This window comes from Protopterus annectens, chromosome 2.part1, assembly GCF_019279795.1.
Source record: "Protopterus annectens isolate FY-2018-M chromosome 2.part1, PAN1.0, whole genome shotgun sequence".
In the NCBI taxonomy this organism is placed as follows: Eukaryota; Metazoa; Chordata; order Ceratodontiformes; family Protopteridae; genus Protopterus; species Protopterus annectens.
The window spans coordinates 1,495,463,234-1,495,484,301 of record NC_056729.1 but is presented as its reverse complement, the minus strand read 5'-3'; the positions used below and the strand labels follow the sequence as shown (position 1 = coordinate 1,495,484,301).

The 21,068-nt window shown below is 37.5% G+C and overlaps 1 protein-coding gene across 6 annotated transcripts in view; it reads left to right on the top strand.

The window, feature by feature from the left end:
• The window catches only part of TP73 (tumor protein p73), a 1,605,115-nt gene that overhangs the window by 1,498,544 nt on the left and 85,503 nt on the right, over positions 1 to 21,068 (top strand). For all 6 annotated transcript variants that reach the window (XM_044062957.1, XM_044062958.1, XM_044062960.1 and 3 more), the window contains one exon: positions 6,228 to 6,316. In XM_044062957.1, coding sequence (XP_043918892.1) covers positions 6,228 to 6,316 — 89 coding nt within the window. The remainder of the gene's footprint in view (positions 1 to 6,227; positions 6,317 to 21,068) is intronic.

The window sequence follows — 21,068 nt, the reverse complement described above, 5'->3', positions numbered from 1 at the left end:
CTTAGGGACACAGGTGGACAGTGGTCTCACCTTCGATAACCACATCGCCACAACAGTCAGGAAATCCTTCTATGTGGCACACCTCATCACGAAGGGCTTTTCATCCAGAAAAAAGGAGGTCATTGTCCCACTGTACTCATCCCTCATTAGACCCATTATAGAATACAATGCCCCATTTGGTATGTACCTCTCAAGACATCTACAACAACTGGAAAGGCCGCAGAAATACCTCACTAAAAGAATCACAGGCCAAAAGCAGATGCCCTATGCTGACTGCCTTAAAAAACTCTAGCTATACTCTGTCACATATCGTCTACTCAGAGGCGATCTCTGCTTAACATACAAGGCCATGTCAAACCCAGAGCTGTTGGACATGCAACACTTAAAGAAATCCCAATCCCTCAGAGCTACACGCTCCAGGGATCTAAACCTTGTCATCACAATAAACAAAACATGCTGGAGGGATAGGTTCCTGACCCAGAGACTCCCCAGACTCTGGAATAGATTGCCCATACATGTCAAGCAGAGTGCCTCTTTGGACCTCTTCAAGAGGAACCTTGACGATTGGATGGGAGAAAGGAAATTCACCCCAGGGATCACGTCAGTCGCCCTGCTAGACTGGGGTCCAGGAAAGTAAATAATGTGGGAAGAAATAGCCAGGGAATTGTTATGGCTAGGCTTGTATAGGCCCTAGGGCTGATAGCCTAGTACCAACCTATGAACCTATGAACCTATGATGAATATTTAGGCATCTGGTTCTAGTAGCTGAAGTGTTTGACTTATTGAGATAAAGAAAGTAAAAAATAAACACCAGATCTCTAATGATGTAGTATGCAAAGCACGTCTCCATCTGAGGATCTATAAGACCCAGAGTGCAGGGACAAGTCTTTAGGTCTCTCCTAGTAGCTAAGGTTTCTAAGCCCAGAGTTCTTTTCTGATAGGAACCTCTGGAGCTTTTCAAGTTTATTGATATAGTGAATGAAAAACATACTAAATGGAGTGTTGTACTCTGTAATGTGTCTGATGAGTGCTGAATAAAGGGGAACGATAACTTCTTTGGATCTAGAAGAAATCCCCTTGGCTATTATTTGAGCTAAGTAGAAAAATTTCATGACTGCAATTGCTGCATGATGATCACAGGAGAGGAAGCTGTTGAACCAAGTGCCTAGGTCACTGATTACCTTTTCATTTAGTAAGGGTGTACTTTTGTGTCTATATCATGTAGTTGAATGTCCTGTTTAGCAAACACTTATTAGTCAAACACTAATAAGCGAAAATACTAAATTGCGAACATTCACTCCACTGAAACCTTTCCCTAGGAAACAATTTGTCAGCCATCGTTGGGGATTTGTCCTCTGCCCCACTGTAGTGCAATCTCAGCATTGGTAAATTTAGTTAGACGGGGTGTGGGGAGCATAGCCCCCCCCCCCACGATGGATTTAATTTGGTGGTGTTTTTCTGTGGTTCGCTGGGTTGGCCAACTGGGTTTTAACCCAGTGAAATGTTCCGCTGAACGGAACATTCGCTATTTAGAGTTTTCACTTATTAGTGTTTGACTAATAAATGTTCGCTAAACAGGACGTTCGATTTTATGATATAGACCCATACTTTCTGTATTGTATCTTGTGGGTATTTTTTGTTTTCAAAAAGAAACAATACTACACTTTTTGACATTTAATTTAGGTCCATTTTCTGTACACCAGGTACTAATCAGCATAAGCTCATTTTGAGGAGTATTGATGCCTGAGGGTTTTTTTTTCTTTCTTTCTTTCTTTCTTTCTTTCTTTCTTTCTTTCTTTCTTTCTTTCCTTCCTTCTTTCTTTTTGACTCTTACACCAAGTTTGACGTTATCTGCAAATTTGATTAACCAAAGGTCCTGCTTATCTTTTTTGAGATCAGTGACACAGATGCCAAACAGGAGAAGACCCAGTATGGACCCCTGGGGGGGTCTCCGTTGGTTACCTTAATGCTGTTTGAAGAGACAACTGACACACAAACAATGTGGATTCTGCCTTCCAGTCAATTGGTTATCCATCAATCAGGAGATGTTGAAGCTGCAATGCCAGCAATGAGATCTGTTGTATTTCCTCATAGCAGAGGATTATGGAATAGGGGAGGAGCTTTGAGCTTGTGAAGAGATTCATTGCCAAAAAAGAGGCACCAAAGTAAAGAGTCCTTCTGTCCCTGTGTCTTAACAGGACCAGACAAAATTATATAGTGTGTTCTAGAAATTATAACAAGTTATCTTCGATTTCCCTCATATATAATTCTGAAGCTAACATATGCACACTCAAATATATACAAAAACATCCAAAAGTTAACTCCTTATGTATCATGCTTCCACTTAAAGTTGAGATGTATGCAACATTTTTAATATGTCTTTCCATAATCAACAAAGGATTGAAAGGAAAAGATATTGTCATTAAAATATTAGAGTCAAATAACTCTGTTTCTTCCTTGTAGGGCAGGTATAAACGGGCATAAGAAGCGGCCAAGGGATATACCACACCTAAGCTAAGCTTTTGAAAAAAATACTTTTAACTAACATAAAACATGCTATGTTGCAATATACATTTGAAAGATTGAAAATGATAATTTCATTAAGACATTTGCTGAATTCATTGTGTATTAAAGGTCCACCATGCAGATTCCAAACGTTCATCTTGTTTTATAATATTACAAGAGAGATTCTGTTGTAAGTGATTAATGAGTTCGTAGAACCCACAGTCATATTATCCAAATGTAATAAGAACTTTTTAATATGCCTCAAGTAACTCCTAATATTGTAACTAGTGGCTTTAATGCACAGTCCACTAAATTAGCCATGAGCTCACAAAAAAACCCTTGTTAATAACCCTGGGACAGAGAGAAAGAGCTGCCAGGGATTTATGTAGTTTGATTTTGCCAGACAAAGTAAGACAAACTGATGAATTAACATTCATGTATTCATAGAACTGTTTAGGTAAAGTAAAAATAAAAAGGTCACCCAGCAAAGTTTTATAACATAAAAAACTAGTCTGCATGAAATTAAAAGATACCTTCTGAAAGGCAGTTTTTAGCTGCAAGATTTTGATCATTTTTAATCTCTTACAATGACCATTGTCCCCTTATCAGCTTACCTAATGATTATATTTTCATGATTAATCAGTTCGTGTATACCTTCATTTTCGTATGCAGTCATGTTATGAAAATGTTCAGCAACATGCAAATTACTTTGAATACTCTTCTGTTTCCTTCTACACAGCTTGAAAAATGACTCCTTGTAGCACATTTTCTGCAAAACTAATTAAAAACAGGACAATGCTTCCTTTCATAGTTATACTAGCATCTAATACATAAGACTTGAATTTCAACTGCATGTTTTCTGTGCATGTCATGGTGCTCCTTCTTGTTTCTATTACTGCTACAAAGATTCTTTACTATACTTCTCATTTCAGCCTCCTTAATTGACTCATTGTATCTTACATCCATACTTTTCATCAGTTATTTTATTTATTTTAAATTTGTTAAGTAGGCTAATGAACTGATTCCAAAGGACTAATTTCAGGTACTAGGCAGACGCAAAGCACAAAATGAACATAAAAATAAATACATATGCAAGGGAAGCCAATTCACACCATAAATCAGAATCCAGTCTATAATGCATAATTCATACAAGTTAAATACAAATTCTAAGCGTAAACAATCAGGATTGCAACACTGACAAACAATATCTGAAATGCAGAATACAGAGATTACAATGTACTGGGAATTTAAGTGGTTTTAAATGGACAAACATGCTCAGGGTATTGCCCTATTGGACAATTACAATGGGGATGATGCAGTGGCTTTAGGATTTTTTGAACAGAAAGGCTCTGCACTTCAAGCAGAAATCTTTGCAATCAGGTAATGTTTGAAGAGCAGATGGGAGGTTTTCCCATAATTTTGGCTTCATCACTTAAAAGTTTTAATAACTGCAGTATAATTTATTGTGAGGTAATATGTGTGTAAGAACTCCATTAGTATAGAGAAAAATGTTGCATTTGGAAGTGGTTAATCAAATTCTGGAAGCAAGGACTGGTAAGGAGCTGAATATTAAGAGTTTAAAAAGTAATCAACCACAGAGGGGGTCAGCACAGTGTTCAATGGAGAGACATTTCACCTTGTTTAGGACTCTGCACTGATGCTCAAATTTGGAAGATATACTGACAAAATAAAAGTTTTACCTTTTCTGAAGTGAGGTGAAATTAGTAATTGTATTGTATACTAGTAATTTCACTTGCTGTAGCTGCATTTCCAGTTTTTCATAAGATTGTGCATGTTTCTTTTAAAATACCGCACCCATTTATTATCATTTCTTGTATCACAAAGTCATCCATCTCTTATCAATGAATAGTGTGACTCACTAAATTCAGTCTTTAGCTTTGTAACATAAGTATCTATATTATCTCTTGGACCCTGCACCTTTCTTAAGAAAAACTGGTGAAACAATAGTAAGTTCTTCCTAAACTCAGAACAATTCCTGAACATTGCTGTAATTGCTGCTATTTTGTCATTTTATTCTTTGAAATAAAAAAACGTAACTTAAATGCAAATGCAGAGAGGAAAAAGAGTACTGAAACAGTGGCAAAAAATATGTATAATATATAATACCTTCACGTCATCTTTCCCCAGCCATATGGAGAAATGTGACACATTGTACAAATGTTAAATAAATAAACAAATGTTAAATAAATAAATAAAATTGTACCTTTTCAGGCTTCTTGGCTGTTTCACTCCATGCAAGGAATAAACCAAATGAATCCAAAGCTTCCAGTTTTCTGATTAGTTACCTTGATGACAGAGCTCCTGGAAACTGTCACTGGAGTATTTTTCCATTGAAATTGTACTTTAATACTTCCATGAACGTAAGTTATTGTAAACAAACAACCCCTTCATTTCTTCAGATGTAATACTGTACTTCTGCAAGTCTAAAGCTCTAGTTCTCACACCACGTATAAGATCGATGTGACATATGGAAGTCGGGCAGAATTTTCAATGCACAGCACAAATACTGGGAAGGAGCGTCTAACTTCCCTGAAGTGTGTATTTACCATGAACTTCTAGAAGGAGTGAGTAACAGATGACATGCAAATTCCCTGTAACTATTTACTAGCATTTATATCTGTAACCCTGTATATTACACCATAGGGCCCACAGTATACAAACCTCTAATTTACCTCTTCTGTATTACATCTGGACTTCTGCTGGTATGTGTTTAGCACACATCCACATGTCTGCATCATCCTTTTCTTCTTACTTTGGACCCATTTATGCATGTTTTTACAAGTTTCAAAGCAAAGTTTACAAAATATATTTATTTATTTTTGTATTTGATTGTTTGTTTGTTTATTGACATTTGATTAACGGAAAAGTCTGACTGGGAAGAAACCTATTTTCAGCGGAGACCTGGAGAGAAAAACTCCAAAGTATTACAAAACATTTTAAGAACAATAATTTTACAGTCTTTAAAAATAAATAAATAATTATACCAGATTAGACATAATATGAAAACATTGGTTAAGAATAGACGCAAGTTATATGGCAATGATTTAATAGCCAGAGAAAGTTTAGCCAGTTTTTAGAGAAATGAAAGGTACGTTAGTATAATACAAACAGGAATTGCAATATGAAATGGGGGAAAGCAGGCTTGTGGTAAATTTAGAGAGAAAGCCAGAGTAGAGAAATTCAGAGAAGTAAGGAAGGGAGTGGAGAATGGAGAGTAAGGAGACTTTTGAATGCTATACACTGGTGGGTTCTGAAAGGGATATTTGCTGCAAATTTAGGAACTTTGTTATAGCATTGTTCAAGTTTTGATTTTTGTGATGCCTGAAGGTTAGTAAGAATGGCAGCACCACGAAGACGTCTGGTGAAGAGATAAGTAGTGGCAAGTGTAGTTTTAGTTGCGTTGGTGAGAAAGTTTTTCACTCTATAAAGCATCCCTAGTTTTTAGTGATTGTTTTCTTATGCAATTTTGTATATGTAGGTCAAATTTAAGGTTATCATCCACTCACATGATCCCTAATAATTTCCTGTGAGAAGTGACTTCAATGGTTATATTATCAAGAGTGAGGACTTTAAATTTTGTTTTTCAATGGGAGAGGGATTTGGGGAATACAATTGTAATGATGCCTTTATAATAGCTTCCCAACTGTCACTATACAGTTACTCAACATGTTGTAAACAGATTTCTACTTTGTAATCCACAGCTTTCAAACAAAGTCCTCAGGGAATTTCTGGATTGGGTTCTAACATGAAGAAGAGGAGACATGGTGACGAAGAGATATATTATGTACCTGTGAGTATTTTTAGAGTGTAGTGAGCTAAAATGATAACATGTAGTCACAGTAGTAGAAAGTGAAAAAGTTTAATACATTTCATTTTGCTTTGGTCTTAAACTATGACACTAACTGTACTTATGTGGTCACTGGTACTTAATCCAGATATCAGCAAATAGTAGTTAAGACTGAGTATTTCTCTTCCACTAACTTTTGTACGTGAACAGGATTTTTTCTTTTCTGCGTTAACTTTAAGACTAAACAAATGTTCATCATATTGATCACTGCTGCAGTAGCCTTAGCTGTGTGGGTTATACCTTGTCAAGGATATAACAGCCAGAGAGCTTCCAAAGCTTCTGGGTATCTTACATGTGACCAAACTGTTGGGCAGCCCAAGCTGAGCTGACTAAAATAATAATCTGGGTGCCAGGCCCTTCAGAGCTTTACTGCTGCTAAAGAGTATACTCCTCTAAGACTTTCGAAAATCAACAGTCAGCTTGTGCTTTTCCATTGCTGGGCAGATAAGTTCCCTTTGGAAAAAAACTTCCATTTAATAATTTTGTATATTATTGATAATTTCCTCTTCAGGAAAGTAATTTTAAATCTAGGAGTTTGTGATTTGATGGACTGTATAAAGGCTGTATTGTACTTTTAAATGGGAGCACTGTTTTTTTCCTATAGGTAAAAAATTAGATGAAACATATTTTTCTGTGGCGAAATTGTGTTTATTTTACTTGGTAGGGCTGGCAAAGTGTTTTAAGTGTTTTTTGCTTTGTTTGTCTGTAAAAAAGTGAATTTTAAAGACCTTTTGTTTTTAATATGCATTTGCTGCTTGTTTTGGGTGGGAAAGAGGCACAATTTTCAGCTTCACATGGAACCATCAGTCTGGTCCCATGGTCGGTCCTTCTTCTAGCCACTAAATGAAAAAGTTAAGTAAAAAAAACTTTGTCATCTCTGTAGGCTAGCAATTTGTCCCAGTCTCAGGTGGGTGACTCTTCTGTGGCCATTAATTGTACCTCAAACCACTCATCTTTTACCCCAGGTCCCTCCGGTATACCACCTGAAGCCACTATGGGCTAGGGGATTAACCACATCCTCTGCAGCTGCTGGGGTCCCTTCAGTGGGCAAAGGAGAGCCACTCTTATTGGTCCTATGAGAGAGAACAGGGAAGGCTTTCCTATTTTGTTAGAATGTTGTTTCCATCCTTGGAGAAGCTGTTGTTGCCATTAGTAACTCTGCTGATCCCATTTCCCTGTCAAAAAGAAATAGAAAACTCAACAAGTATCTATTCTCCTCAAAATTCAGTGTATTGATCCTTATTGTAAAGTAGTTTCTGGTAAAAGAAAGATTCTGAATCTGGACAGGAGGATGAAGAAACAGAGGCAGTGTTTTCTCCTCAGTTTCTGATTCTCTCTGTGGGGTTCTCTTTCTCTGAGACTATTTCTAGATTGGGCCAGTGTTTTCAATGGTAGAGGTTAATTAGGGTGATATATGAGGAACAGGAGGCAAACATTAAAGTGGGACGGTTACCTCTCTGACAAGTTGAGTCTGAACAGAGGAACCAGGCAGGGGTATCCTCTTTTCTTTTTTGTTATTTGCTTTACATTTAGAGCTAGTGACAAAGAAATTAAGGGACTCATACATTCAAGGATATAATTGGTATGGTAATCAAGAAACGTTGGCTTTATTTGCAGACAATAATATTTTGTACCTCACAAAACCAGAAAAGGACATTTCAGTGATGTGGAACATATTGAGACAGTTTCAAGTCTTTTCCAAATATAAAATTAATGAAGATAAAATAAAGGCTGTAACTGTAAATTCTGTCCCCACACATAAATTGGTTGAGCAATACTCATATTTATGAAGACACAATAAAATGAAGCATTTAGGAGTATATATTGGAAAGGATTCTGTTATGGCTGCTAAGGATATGTGGAAAGAGATTAAACAAAAGATAATACAAAAACGGAGAAACTGGAAGTTCTTGTTTATCGGTTTGAATAACAAGATACAAGCAGTGAAAATGTTGTTAGTCCATTTAGTTTTATATTCAGGTCAGGCATATTTTTATCAACCAGAGGAGAAGTTGTGGACAGTAATTAATAAAGAGCTGAAGAATGTATCTGGGAGGGCAAGAGAGCAAGGGCCAAATGAGATTAGTTGATATGTTTAATAGAACAAGGTGGTTTATTATTATTTAATTTGAAGGGATATTTTAGAGCTACACAGTTAAGGTTCATATACATAACACAAGCAGCTGTAATTCAAAGTGGAAAGGGATGATGATGAAGCAAGGGGGTAAGTGAAGAAATAAGGAGTGGGATTTTGGATGCAGATCCTTATGGAGAATAACAATAATCATACAGGATAGTATATTCATAAAGAAGCAGAAAGGATTGTAATAACTAAGCCAACACAGGATGGAGAAAGGAGATTCTGCCGATAGAGATGACTGCAATTAGGGGTACAGAGAGTAGGCAAGAGGGGATGGAATTTACCAGAGAAAACTGGCAAAGGAACTGAGGTACTGGGAACAAATAACTAGAGAGGGAAAGGTAACAGAACGGGAAGAGGCCAAGAAGACATTTAGACTGCAGGCTACAGACTGCCTTCCGTATCAGGGATTCATATCAGAATACAGAAAAATAGAAAGGGTCAGGGGAATCCTAAATGAAACACCTGCTCTGGTAGAGTTTTAAGTTGCATGTAGAACATAACATCACTGTGTGGTATGGGGGCTGCAACACCTCCGATCATAAGGTTGTTAGGCAAGTTGTAAGGGCAGCAGAGAAAATCATTGGTTCCTCTCTTGCATCTCTGGAAGACCTACATGAATTACACTGCATCAGTAGAGCCAGGACGATATCCAGTGATCCTTCGCATCCTGCAAACGGTATGTTCTTCCAACTCTCCTCACTTATGAGATACAGAAGTATGAACTGTAGGAATTCTAGACTTAACAACAGTTTCTTTCCTCTCTCCATCAAACTACTGAACTCTTATGAAAAATGAGCTAGGAGACTGTCAATGCATTCTTCCCCTCCTACCACATAGTTGTGCTATTTATCTGACTATACAGATCCTTACATATCCAGGCTTTGTTGCACTATACGTATTTAGCTTTTTCACGTGCAATAACTAACTGATGTGTATATTTAACGTTGGTTCACACCTTACCTTACTGTAGGACTCTATGAAGTGTAATATAAATCACACTGTGCAGTATTCATGCTGACCATTCCATATGCTGCTTAGTTCTTATGTTATAGTAATGTCATGCACATGTTGTTACTCAGTTCTGTTTATATGTAAACTGTGTCTGGTCATTATGTTATTTTATTCTATTTTTACTTTTATTTTTATTATGTTATTTTATTCTTCTTCTCCGTATGTATGTTTTTGCACTGGGAACAAAACATCACAATTTTGTTCAGCTACACTGTGGTGTAGTTCTGAATGACAAAAGTTTTCTTTGACTTTGACTTTGAAAAAAAAAAAACACAAGCTGCTGTTAAAAAAGGGCGATAATTAGTAGGGCATATAAAACATTGCATGACAACTACAGGAATTAGTCAAAGGAGGTTAGAAAATATTTACAAGAGGGATTGGATAAGCAATTCACAAGAAAGCATTCAGAGGTCATATGTATGGCTCCCAAGTATACAACAAAATCTAGAAGATTAAGGATTTTTGCTTGGAAGTGTTTGCATTTGTATTTTTATACTCCAAGCAGACTCCAAAGAATTTTTTCCCAAATAGATGCCAAATGTTGGAGTTGTGGTAAGGAAGAAAGAGGTAACTGGGCACATATGTGTTGGGAGTGTAATGAGTTGTCAGAATTTAAAAATCCCATACAGAGTATTCTGTCAGAAATATTGGGTGAGCAAATGGGTATAACTAAGGAAATGATTTGTTGAGCTGGGATACAGGATCTGAATTACCTAGAGATAGTAAGGCCTTGTTAAGTTTAATTCTGGCGCCTGCCAAAACAGTTATTACTAAAAATGGAAATCAAAGTCTAAAGCAACTGTATTTGAAGTATTGAATATTATAACAGAGTTAAAAGACCTGGAAGTAGGATGTATAGACAAGGGTAGGAACAAAAACAAACCAGTTAGCACTGGAGGAAGGCTTGCCAACAACACTCAAGTTGAAAGCAGGCATTATTAAGTGAATTCAGGAACATAAATGCAGGAATAATCCACACTGTTTTCGTTAGTTAAAAACAGACTTCATCAGATAAAGCAAGTGCAGTGGTGCTGCTTGTTAAGTACTAAACCTTATTTTGAGCAACCAATATGAAAAATTACATTGTCATTCAAAAAATTAAAAATATATGTAGTTATGTAACACTTTTTATTGAACAAGTTTTTACCATCATTTTTATGGATCATATTATTATTACTAAGGTTTCTAAAGTATTTTACTATAGGGGTATATATTTAAATTTTTTGAATGACAATGTAATTTTCTTACTGGTTGATCAAAATGGGCTTAGTACTTAACAAGCAGCACCATTGCACTTCCTTTATCTGATGAAGTCTGTTTTTAACTGACGAAAATGCTGTGTCGATTATTCCTGCTTTTATGTTCCTGAATTTGCCTAATAAAGCCTGCTTTCAACTTGAGTGCTGTTGTCAAGCCTTCCTTCAGTGCTAGCTGGTTTGTTGTTTGGTTCTGGCAGTTTGCAAGCACTTGCCCTGATATACTTTTTTGGTTAAGGGTAGGAACAAATTACATAGAAAAAAATGGAAATTGTTGGAATAATACATGCAGAATAATGTTTTGAGGAGGAGTGAGTTTTAAGGGAAGGCAGAAATTGAACAATTTATGTTATGTTGGATTGATGATAGTTATACAAAAATATGTGATATATAATGTTTGCAACTGGTAGCATGTTAATATTATTTTATTTTATTTTATATAAGCATATGTTTGCCTATGTCTTAAGTGATAATTCAATAAAGGTGTTAAAAATGAGGGAGAAAGGACACTCCTTACCTTCAACAGAACTAAATCTTTCAGATCTTTGGATAAATTGCTAATTTTTTGTGAAGGTAAGAGAAAACCTGTGTCAAAGCAGACTATTTCCAAATGGTTCTCTACAGTTTTTACCTTTTGTTGTAGTCACCACAACAAAACTATTCCAGGCAGAATCAAGGCCCACTCTACAATGGCCTTGGCTTCATCTATGCCTTTATGGAAAAGGGTGGAGTCTAGAAGTATTCTAGAAGCTGCATCTTGGTCCTCTGTACATACTTTACAAAGCACTATAAGCTTGATTCCTTCTGTAAGTCTAGATCAGGCTTTGTAAGGACCATTCTCGGGGCTCCTGGAGTCTTCTCCTTCCATCTCCCAAATGTAGTAAGCTAGGGAAATCTACCAATTTAAGCTAAGGCTACTGCAGCAGTGTTCAATATGATGAACATACTACAGTTGTGTATTGGAATCTACCATAACTGTAGCTGTTTAAATGATCAATGCTGTAGAAGCTGTACCACCCCTCCACCCCTGCCCTTGATTTTGGTGTGTTTTTTACATCAGGGTGTGGTTATTTATTTTTTGTTCTTCCTAGCATTGTCCTTTAAGGGCTCAGCATTCCTCTTTCTGTTTGCAGGAAAGCTCTGAAGGGCATGGCACCCAGACTTGTCTTTTGGTCAGCTCAGCTTGAGCTTCCTGACAGTTCAAGCATATCAAAGGTTCCCTGAAGCTTTGGATGCTGTCAAGCTGTTATATCCTTCATAGTCTATAACACATATAGCTAATGCTACTGAAACAGTGATCATTTGAATATCTACTGTTATGGTAAGTTTACTTACACAACTGTACTGTTCAGCATCTTGAGCTTTTTGGCTTTCCTCTTGGGATCTTTACCTTGGTAATATAGCTTCACACCTGCTGTGCAATTCTGTTGTTTACAGAGATTGGGGGAGTGGTTTGTGGTTTCCTGGCAGCAGTCAATGTGAAGTCAGTACAGGAGGTGCCATGTCATGTGTCTGCCTGTTATTTTAAGATCATTTGTAAAGGAGCTGATACCCACTTAATTTCCCCTCATTGTCTATCTTTTAAAAGAGAAAAAAGATGTTAGGATCTATCACCTTATGCCTTTGTATCAGAGGCAGGCTCCCCATCCATGTGAAGTAGAGTCCATCCGTAACCCTGTTTATGCTTAACCTTGACCAAGGGATGAGAAATTGGATATTCACCCCCGGTCTGGCTGCCATGTTTCTGATAGGCAGAGGCGGACATCAAGGCCCAAATTAACATATCCCCCCACGTAAGTTAACAGTAACAACAGTAAGACATTTATGCAGTGCAGTAACAAGTACAATGACATGCACCAAGACTATTCCACTTAAAAATATAAGTTGCTGTAAGAATACAGCATGATATAATCCTTTCTAAGTCAGAGGAATCCCAGGGTTTGTAAGTATACTAGAATCACATTAAGGTATTTTAAGAAAAAAGTCTTAATAGCAATCCTGTGGAAACAAATCAGAATTTAACGCTGTATACACTCATTTCATTTATTATGGGTGCACTGTTTCTTTAAAATATCTCAACAATTTATTTTACATAAATAAATAGCAAAGAGAAATTTAATTAATATATGAAGATTCAAACATTTTTTCCAGATAATATCGTGCTTGATAGTGAATTGGTTTTATATTTTTTTCAGAGTTGTAAAATGCTAATTCTTTGCCTTTTTCCACTGTGTATAAGACTCTTTTCATTATAATCATTACATGGGGAGGGTGCAGTTATAGGAAGGGGCAAGAAACAGAAACATCAGTCAGGAAAAGGTTAAACTGAAGACAAGATAGTTTCCTTTGTTACTTGCTGTTTATTGTAGCTAAGGATGAATTAAATCTGTTCTCTCAACTCCCAGTTTAACGGTCTTGGAGACTTTATTCTATCATTTGCACCCTTTTCTAAATCAAATTTTAGGCCTTACCATATGTAACATTTTAAATCATTTCAAGTTATAACTTACATGCTTTTAAAGAACTTTAACTTAAAAATATGTCAAAATCTTTAGTTTCATTGCCATAGAAGGATAAATTCCTGACAACAACATAGGTGACTTGAGTTTGATTAGTGTTTTGGAAAGCTGATAGAGCTAGCAGAGGAGTATGGACATGCCCATCCCGAAGAGAGGACAGGCCAGAGCCAGCCACACATTGTGGTAATCCCTTGGCTTGCGGGACAAATTTTAAGCTCACGAAATCACTACCTGGTAGTAGTCTTCAATGCAGATGTGCAGAAGCATGCACATAAAGGGGGAAGCATGGTGGACCTCCTTGGTGATGTAGATTACCTGTCCACCTGTCAGGGGGAGGTTAGTCCTTTGCAAAAAAAAAAAAATCATTGCCAGTATGACAATAACGGCATAACCCCCTCATGGCTGCCTGAATGACAGGCCTCCCCAAACAGCTCTTGCCACAATCCCATGTGAAATGTCTAGCTAAGGGAATGAATGAAATATCATTGAAATACCACAGTGGCCACTGGAGAACTGTGTTTTGGTTGTTAATGAATGGAATATGCCTAACTAGGGCTAGGTTTGATGGTCAAGTGGCACTGGGGGCAAAAAACACTTAAAAGTATATCACATTCCTTGCACAAAGTTGAGATGTGGTACTAATAATGTAGAAGACTTTTCTATGCCATTTTAGAAAATATACCAAAATCTGTTCAGCAGCAGTGACAAAGATCCTTCTGGCAGTCTCACTTTGTCTCAGCTCACCATAATACTGCTCTATCACCACTGAATTTGAAGTACCATGGGATAAGTGCTTGTACTGACTGCCAAGTAGGTGTCACCTGACTGGCCCTGTTTTTGCAGCTGTAAATGAACCAATTATAGTAGATCCTTTGTTTGTTGTTCTACTTTCCAGAAGGACAATATCCCAGAATAACTAACTACACCATGCATTTGACTTCAGCAAACTTGATTGTATGTATGTTGCATATAGTGGTACCATCGTGTGTCTTTTTAACTCTATGGCATGCAACTATTGCAGTACAATGTACACAGTGCCATCAGTGAACTCCATCACTCCATAATTACATTGTCTGTGTAATTGCTACCTTTGGTAGAAATTAAAATAATGAACTGCTGAAGTGTAGCACCAAGGCAGTGTAAAGTAATTTTGTGGACATTCTGCAAAGAATTTACAACCAAGTTAAAACTTCACAGCACATGGGACTATTATTTATGATAGAGATATTCTAATAATGCATTTTCTTGCCCCTGGCTGCCCCCAGTTATAGGTAATAATTTCTTTGTGGGAACATATTTCAAATCATGTCAAATTACTTCGAGGTAGTGCTTCATCACTGTGGTAGGAGATAACTTAATCCCTCCTAAACCAAAAAAAAAAAGAAGCAGGCAGAAATTTATTGGGATGATCCCTTCTTTTACACATGTACAGCCAACATAGTGAGGGTCTTGCCAAATACTACAGCTGCTAAAGAAAATATGGCTATCTCTCCTTTGGTTGAGTCACAGGTGGCAAGTGAAGCCAAGTTTCAGCAGATAGTGGGAGAACAGTATTCAGTAAATTCAGCTATCGTAGCATATGTATGTAAGACTGAGAGACGTTTACCTGAGTTTGAAGATGCATTGTTGGCACACTGTGACCAGATAACAGAGATGAACACATCTCTGGCACAGATACTACAGCAGCTAGTAGAGTCTGAAGTGAAGACATATTATGTGGATCACAGACTGGTAGACCCAGAATATCGCGTCTGCTGCAGAACCTGACATTTATGAGTATACCTGAAGCAGTGGTGGCAAATAACTTTGCTCATCCTCCTTCATGTTGGAAAAAGTTTGGGAATCGGAGTGGCTGCATATAGATATAATTAGCTATCAAAGGGCCTAAAGAAAGCTTTTGCCCCAGTCTTTAAAGTCCCACATGCCAAGATCAAATATAGTGCATTTCACAGCATACAGTCTGAAGATCAAATAATTTCAAAGCTTTGGTGCCCAGGGAAGAAATCATTTTATAAATATTGGGATTTTTTGCAAACATGACTTTTCAACTGACAAATAAGTAAATAACAGACAGCATTCTGGCCAAATATTAAATCAGTGCCAATAAAGGGCTGGAGATGTTGGCTTCTGTATTTTTCCTTACTTAAGGTAATTTTGGCAAATGGGACAGCCACTTTAAATTTGCCACAAGAAGCTAATCTGAAGCTTTCTGCTTTGGCAGGGGTAGACGATGAAATTATTCCAGCAGAACATGCTGATGCAGCAGTCAGCTTGTTTCCTTCTGCATGAGCGAACGTCAGTAATACAAAACTGTGAACTCTTTCCACTTTATAAAAAAAGGGCGGACCTCCATAGAGGAGTGGCTGAGGCTGCAAAGGTTGCTATTAAGCTTATGCAGCGGTTCTGAGGTGGTACAGAGCACCTGATATAAATGTGGCATTTAGAAGTCTTAAGGTAGCTGATGATTAAGACTGGTTGACATAATTTGATGACAGAAGTAAAATGCATCTGGTGATCACTTGTAGTATAAATTGGGAAGGATATGACTGCAAATATTTACTTTCTTTTGGCTCCTAAAGTCAATTATTTGTCAGTGGTTCATTTATACTGATTTGTTAAAATACCAAAGGATCATTTCTTTGTGGAGTCTGCATGTCCCCCCTGCATTCGTGTGAGTTTCCTCCGAGTGCTCCGGTTTCCTCCCACATTACAAAGACATGCATCTGGAGCGTTTCTCCCCGGGCATCCGCTGAAAATTGGCTTTGTTCCAAGTCGGACTTTCCCAGTTAACAAATATTAAATAAATAAATTAATAAATAATAAATTATTTACTGTTTGCCTTTTATGTTGGTGATGAAGGTGAGATCATATGGTTTTACAGACAGTGACTGCTTATCTACCCCTGCTCCCAGAATGGCTGTGGGAAACTGAATTTTCCTCCACATGAAAACAGGCAGTGTGCTTCCTCCTAGGAAACCTTTGTGTTTGCACTTACTTCTATTTGTAAATACTTTTGTATTGTTGCAGTCTTTTGTATGTTTCTGTTCTAGGGTTGCAGAATATCTTTGCCCACTTTATAAACATCTATTATTGTTTTGGCTGTTCCTAGAGGAGAAGGCAATGCTGGCTTTTTTTTATTTATAGAAATATGATAAGTGGATATTTGTCTTGGGGGGGGGGGGGTCCCAACCATTATACCTTTCTAGGATAAGGATGAACAGCTCATATTTGTGACTTATTTATGGTATTGCTGTAGACCTGCTTGTAGTTAGAATATTAATGGTTTTAAACTTCATGTTAAAGGAGAGAAAGTCTTCAGTTTTCTGAAGAAGTTAAACCCATAATTAGCATCATTGCAGGAGACCCACTTATAAAAAATGTGGACTATACTAAACTAAATAGGAAAGGATAAATACTTTATGCACACCAGAAGGGAGGTGAAGAGGGATTGTGATTTTGATGCAAAATGTACTTCCATTTGTAATACAGGATTTATAAGCCAACAGCCTAGGGAGATTTGCCATGGTTAGGGGCAGGTTATTTAATTTTCAGCTGATGGTGGTGTCATTGTATACCCCTCCAGCGCACTACAAAAAGACCAAAATAGAAATGATGAAGGAATGGCTAGGATTTCAGCAAGGTGTGGTGTTGTTGGTAGGGGACTGGAATCTAATATTATATAAAAATGAAGTAAGCACAAGTCCAAGAAAAAAACAAGATTTGCAAATATATGAGTTGATTTCTAAATAGCTTAGGTATGGTGAACGTGCATCTGTTTACCACACCACTTCTCAACAATACACCTGCACATCTGCTAGATTCAAATCCTTCTCTAGAATCAACAAAATATTTATATTATAAGATCACAGCAACCTCTTGCAGTAAATTAACACATAACCAATGTCTATTTCAGACAATGACCATATAGGGATCCAGTTATTTACTTCCCACAGTTCCACACTTTTATAAAAGGTGAACATGTTCATATGTAAGAAAGAGCAACTGTCTGCCTCCCTATCATAACGCTTCCAGAAGGTACAGACTTTACTAGACATTCTCCCACAGATGATGGCACCACGAAGAGAAGAAATGAAACAGACTCACACTGTTTATAAAGGGGGCTGAAAATAGAAAGAATGGCATTTTCCAGAGAACATTTAGGGCTCTATATACCTATGCTTTCAACCATACTGAACTCTTTGGTATTTACTGGGGTGCCACGAATTCCTGTGTGGCCCCTTCAATTCCTGATTTTTTTCTTTTTTTTACAATTTTAATTTATGGCCAATTTCATCATGCATTGCTAGCCTATCCCGCAATGTGATGACATCAGCATCGTAAGGCAGTGCCTGACTGCCGGACTGACTTTGAATCAGAACTGTGGATGGCACTGGTCGAACGTTATTTTTGCTTTTTAGCACAAAAATTCCACTTGCAATCTTAGTTTAATCAAGATATTCAAATACTTTCCAACAACCACGTTTTCCATTTCAGGGCTGTGAAGGAGTGATACTCTTGCTAATTCCTAACTAAAGTCCACCGGACTGGGCTCAGTAAAGAGTTTTATGTACCCGCAGACTTATGCCGTGAGTGCTGTTATGGGTGTTTTGCAAAGGTAAACTATTTATCTGTCTTTGCGTAACACTTTATATATTGTAAATAGGATCAGCTGACTGACAGGTGAGAAGTCCTAAGGTTTGGGTTGGTGCAAATTGTGATGGCGATATTGTGCAGTCGAATGTTCTTAGTTTGCAGTGTCATACTTGAAGAGAAAATATGCATAAAAAGCAAAATAAGTCATTGTTTATACAGGAAAGTGAACCTTTCATTGCTCTTAGCATGTTACCCAGACTGTCACTATTCCAGTTTTAGTATTTGTTTAAGCTTCTTACAGACTACTGTAGTTGTGTTGAAAGTGACAGCGAGCTTACCTGCTGGCAGTTTAACTTGCAGATGTTGCAGCTTTCAGCTATGTAGCAACTAAGAAAAATGCAAAACACATATGTGTGGTTAATTTGCAGTACCTGTGCTTTGAGATCCAATTGCCATATGATATAAAATTCAATGTTTTTTTTGTTTTTTTTTTATGGTCAGACAGTCAATCTATTTAATAGTGATTAATTTGGTGTTTTCACATTTATAGTTTGTGTTCCCTTACTCCATTATTTAATTGAAAGGCAAACCTATTTGTAAAAGAAACCCAAGATTTTTATTTTTCTTTATTTGTTCCATGACTATATATAAAAATATTTTGACATGATTATGTTTCTTCAGTCTTCGTCCAGAGATTTTCCACACACTAATACTAATCAGTCATAAAGCATGCAGAGCTGTACTTAAAGGTGCTAAACTTCTGCTGCTTCTATATTCCTTTCTCTCTTAAGTGACATTTATGGGGCATAGGAAATATATTTAAACTTTGGCGCAGACTGAACTTTTTTAACAGGATTTTTGGTATCTGCTGTTTTTTTAGTCATACTGCAAGGTCATTTAGTTTGCTCACAGCATGCACCTGTAGTGTAGTGTAGTGAGAGCTTTATGTAGAAATTGGAAAACAGAATGGGTACAGGTAAAGATTTTTATGGATAAGGACAACTCCTTAGGACTTTAGGTAGAAAAGGACAGGAGATCAGTACTGCTGTCTTGGAAGGGTGTGTGTGTGTGTGTGTGTGTGTGTGTGTGTGTGTGTATGTGTGAGAGACCCCAACGCTAGTCACTTTAGCAGGTGAAATACCTGAACGGTAAAAAGGAACAAATCTAGAAGGACAAGTGAGAGTCTGTGCGACATGGTGTAAAACAGAAGGAGATACTCTAATAGCTTCTTGGTGTCACTCAACAACAAAATACAGACAGAACTGGAAAATAAAATAATCTTCAGTGTTTCATGAAAGGAAAGTGAGCATCATGTTATGCCATCACTCCCACAACCCCCTCCCCCTGCTCTTCAGTTCAGATGACTAAATAAAAGTGAAACACTGAACACACTAAACACAAAGAATGTCTGACCAAGTTGCTTTAATTAACGATCTCAGTTGAAAAGACAGCATATTAAAACAACTGATTTATTTTATTGTGCAAGTTGTACTGCCTTAGCTTAGTGTGCATTGAATTTACAGCCTGATATTTAACGGGAATTGATTTTGCTAAACGGGAAAGGGCAGTAATGTTATGCATACCTTAAATAGCTCAAAAGCTCAACACACAGAATGTGAGTATTAAAAATATCCTCTTACCATTTCCACTGCTCTGGGATCGAGCTAAACAAGAGGAGCACGGTGGGCACTGGCACAGAGAACTGGACTGGATTTTCTTTCTGTCCTTACAATCGATATTTCTCCCCTTGTAAGTTATTCTCTGTTATTCTCCCTCACTCCTAGATTGCTACACACATCTGGAGAAATGCTTCCCCTCTCGCCGTTCTTTCTGAAAGCAGGAACTAGGAAAAAGTAATGGGGCAGGATATGGGGAGGGAGGTGGTAGTGGCAGCAGGCGTGGAATGACTTTATGTTTCTTGTCTTGGAAATGTATTTTAGGGGTTTCGCTTGCTCCTGTTCACTCTGAAGTGGACAAAGCTGGAAAAGCCAGGTACTCAGTGACAGCCATCTGCTGCTAACTAGGCAGTACAAGTCAAATGGGGAGCTATCTGCTGCCCCACTACCACTGCCTCCCACCCCAGTTCTGGTGCTTTCAGGGGGATTGGGGCAGCTCTGGATTAGGGATGATGATGGTTGATGCTGATGCCGTTTCTGGCAATCCTGAGACATGCCTGGCATACCTTTCACAGCAGAGGTTTGAACTTGCCAGCCTGTGAGATATTTGGAAGGGGGGGGTCACAATATCACCTTTCAGAAAGTGCTTTTCTTGACTACGGTGGGGAATAACAATTTCTTGGTGAAGCAGAATAAAGGTATTTATAACAAAAGCATTCTTACAATACACACCTGGTGTTGTAGACATTTATTTATTCATTGTGGGGTAGGGAACTAACTCTTTGCATACTGTATTCAATGAAATTTACTTTGTTTGCTAATATTGTTGGCGTTAAGGTGAACCATTTACCTTACCATTACTTACATTTTGACATCCTCCTTGCATTAAATATATAAAGAGACTAGATGAGGCTACTAAAATGAAACTCTGGCAATGTGCAAAGGTATGTCTGATGCAAGAAATGGAGTGTACAGATTCCTGGGGTATTGTTAATCACAGTGTCACTACTGTGGGTACTAACGTCCTCTGGAGCATCCACTTCCCAACATCAGGAAAGGTTATGTGCAGATGTGAACACCTGGCCAAGGAAAGTGTTACTGCTGCTAGCACCTCATCTTTAACATTTCCATGTTATAATATATTAACACTTGGCAACCAATAGGCGGATGTCTCAGTTTTTTGCTGTACAAAGTCACAAATGTAAAGGATCACTTTATCTTGCCAAGATTTGCTTCTTACATACAACAATGACAAAAACTGAACAGTATATTGTCCACAGTGGTGTGTTGCAAACACCTCGGTAACAGTATCGCTTACATACCTCTCAACTGTCCAGATTTTCACATAATGTCTATATCTTGCCTCATATTTTGATCTCTTCTTTAAAGTTTTGGTTTTCTAGCAAATGACTGAGGATTTAAGTCACTAAATAATGACAATGTGACATATATTTGAGTTTCAAAATGCGTACCTTCAGAAAATGCATGCTAACACAAAACATGTTATTCTGGCAACTTCCTAAGATTGTAAAAGCAATGTACAGCTAATGCTTCCTT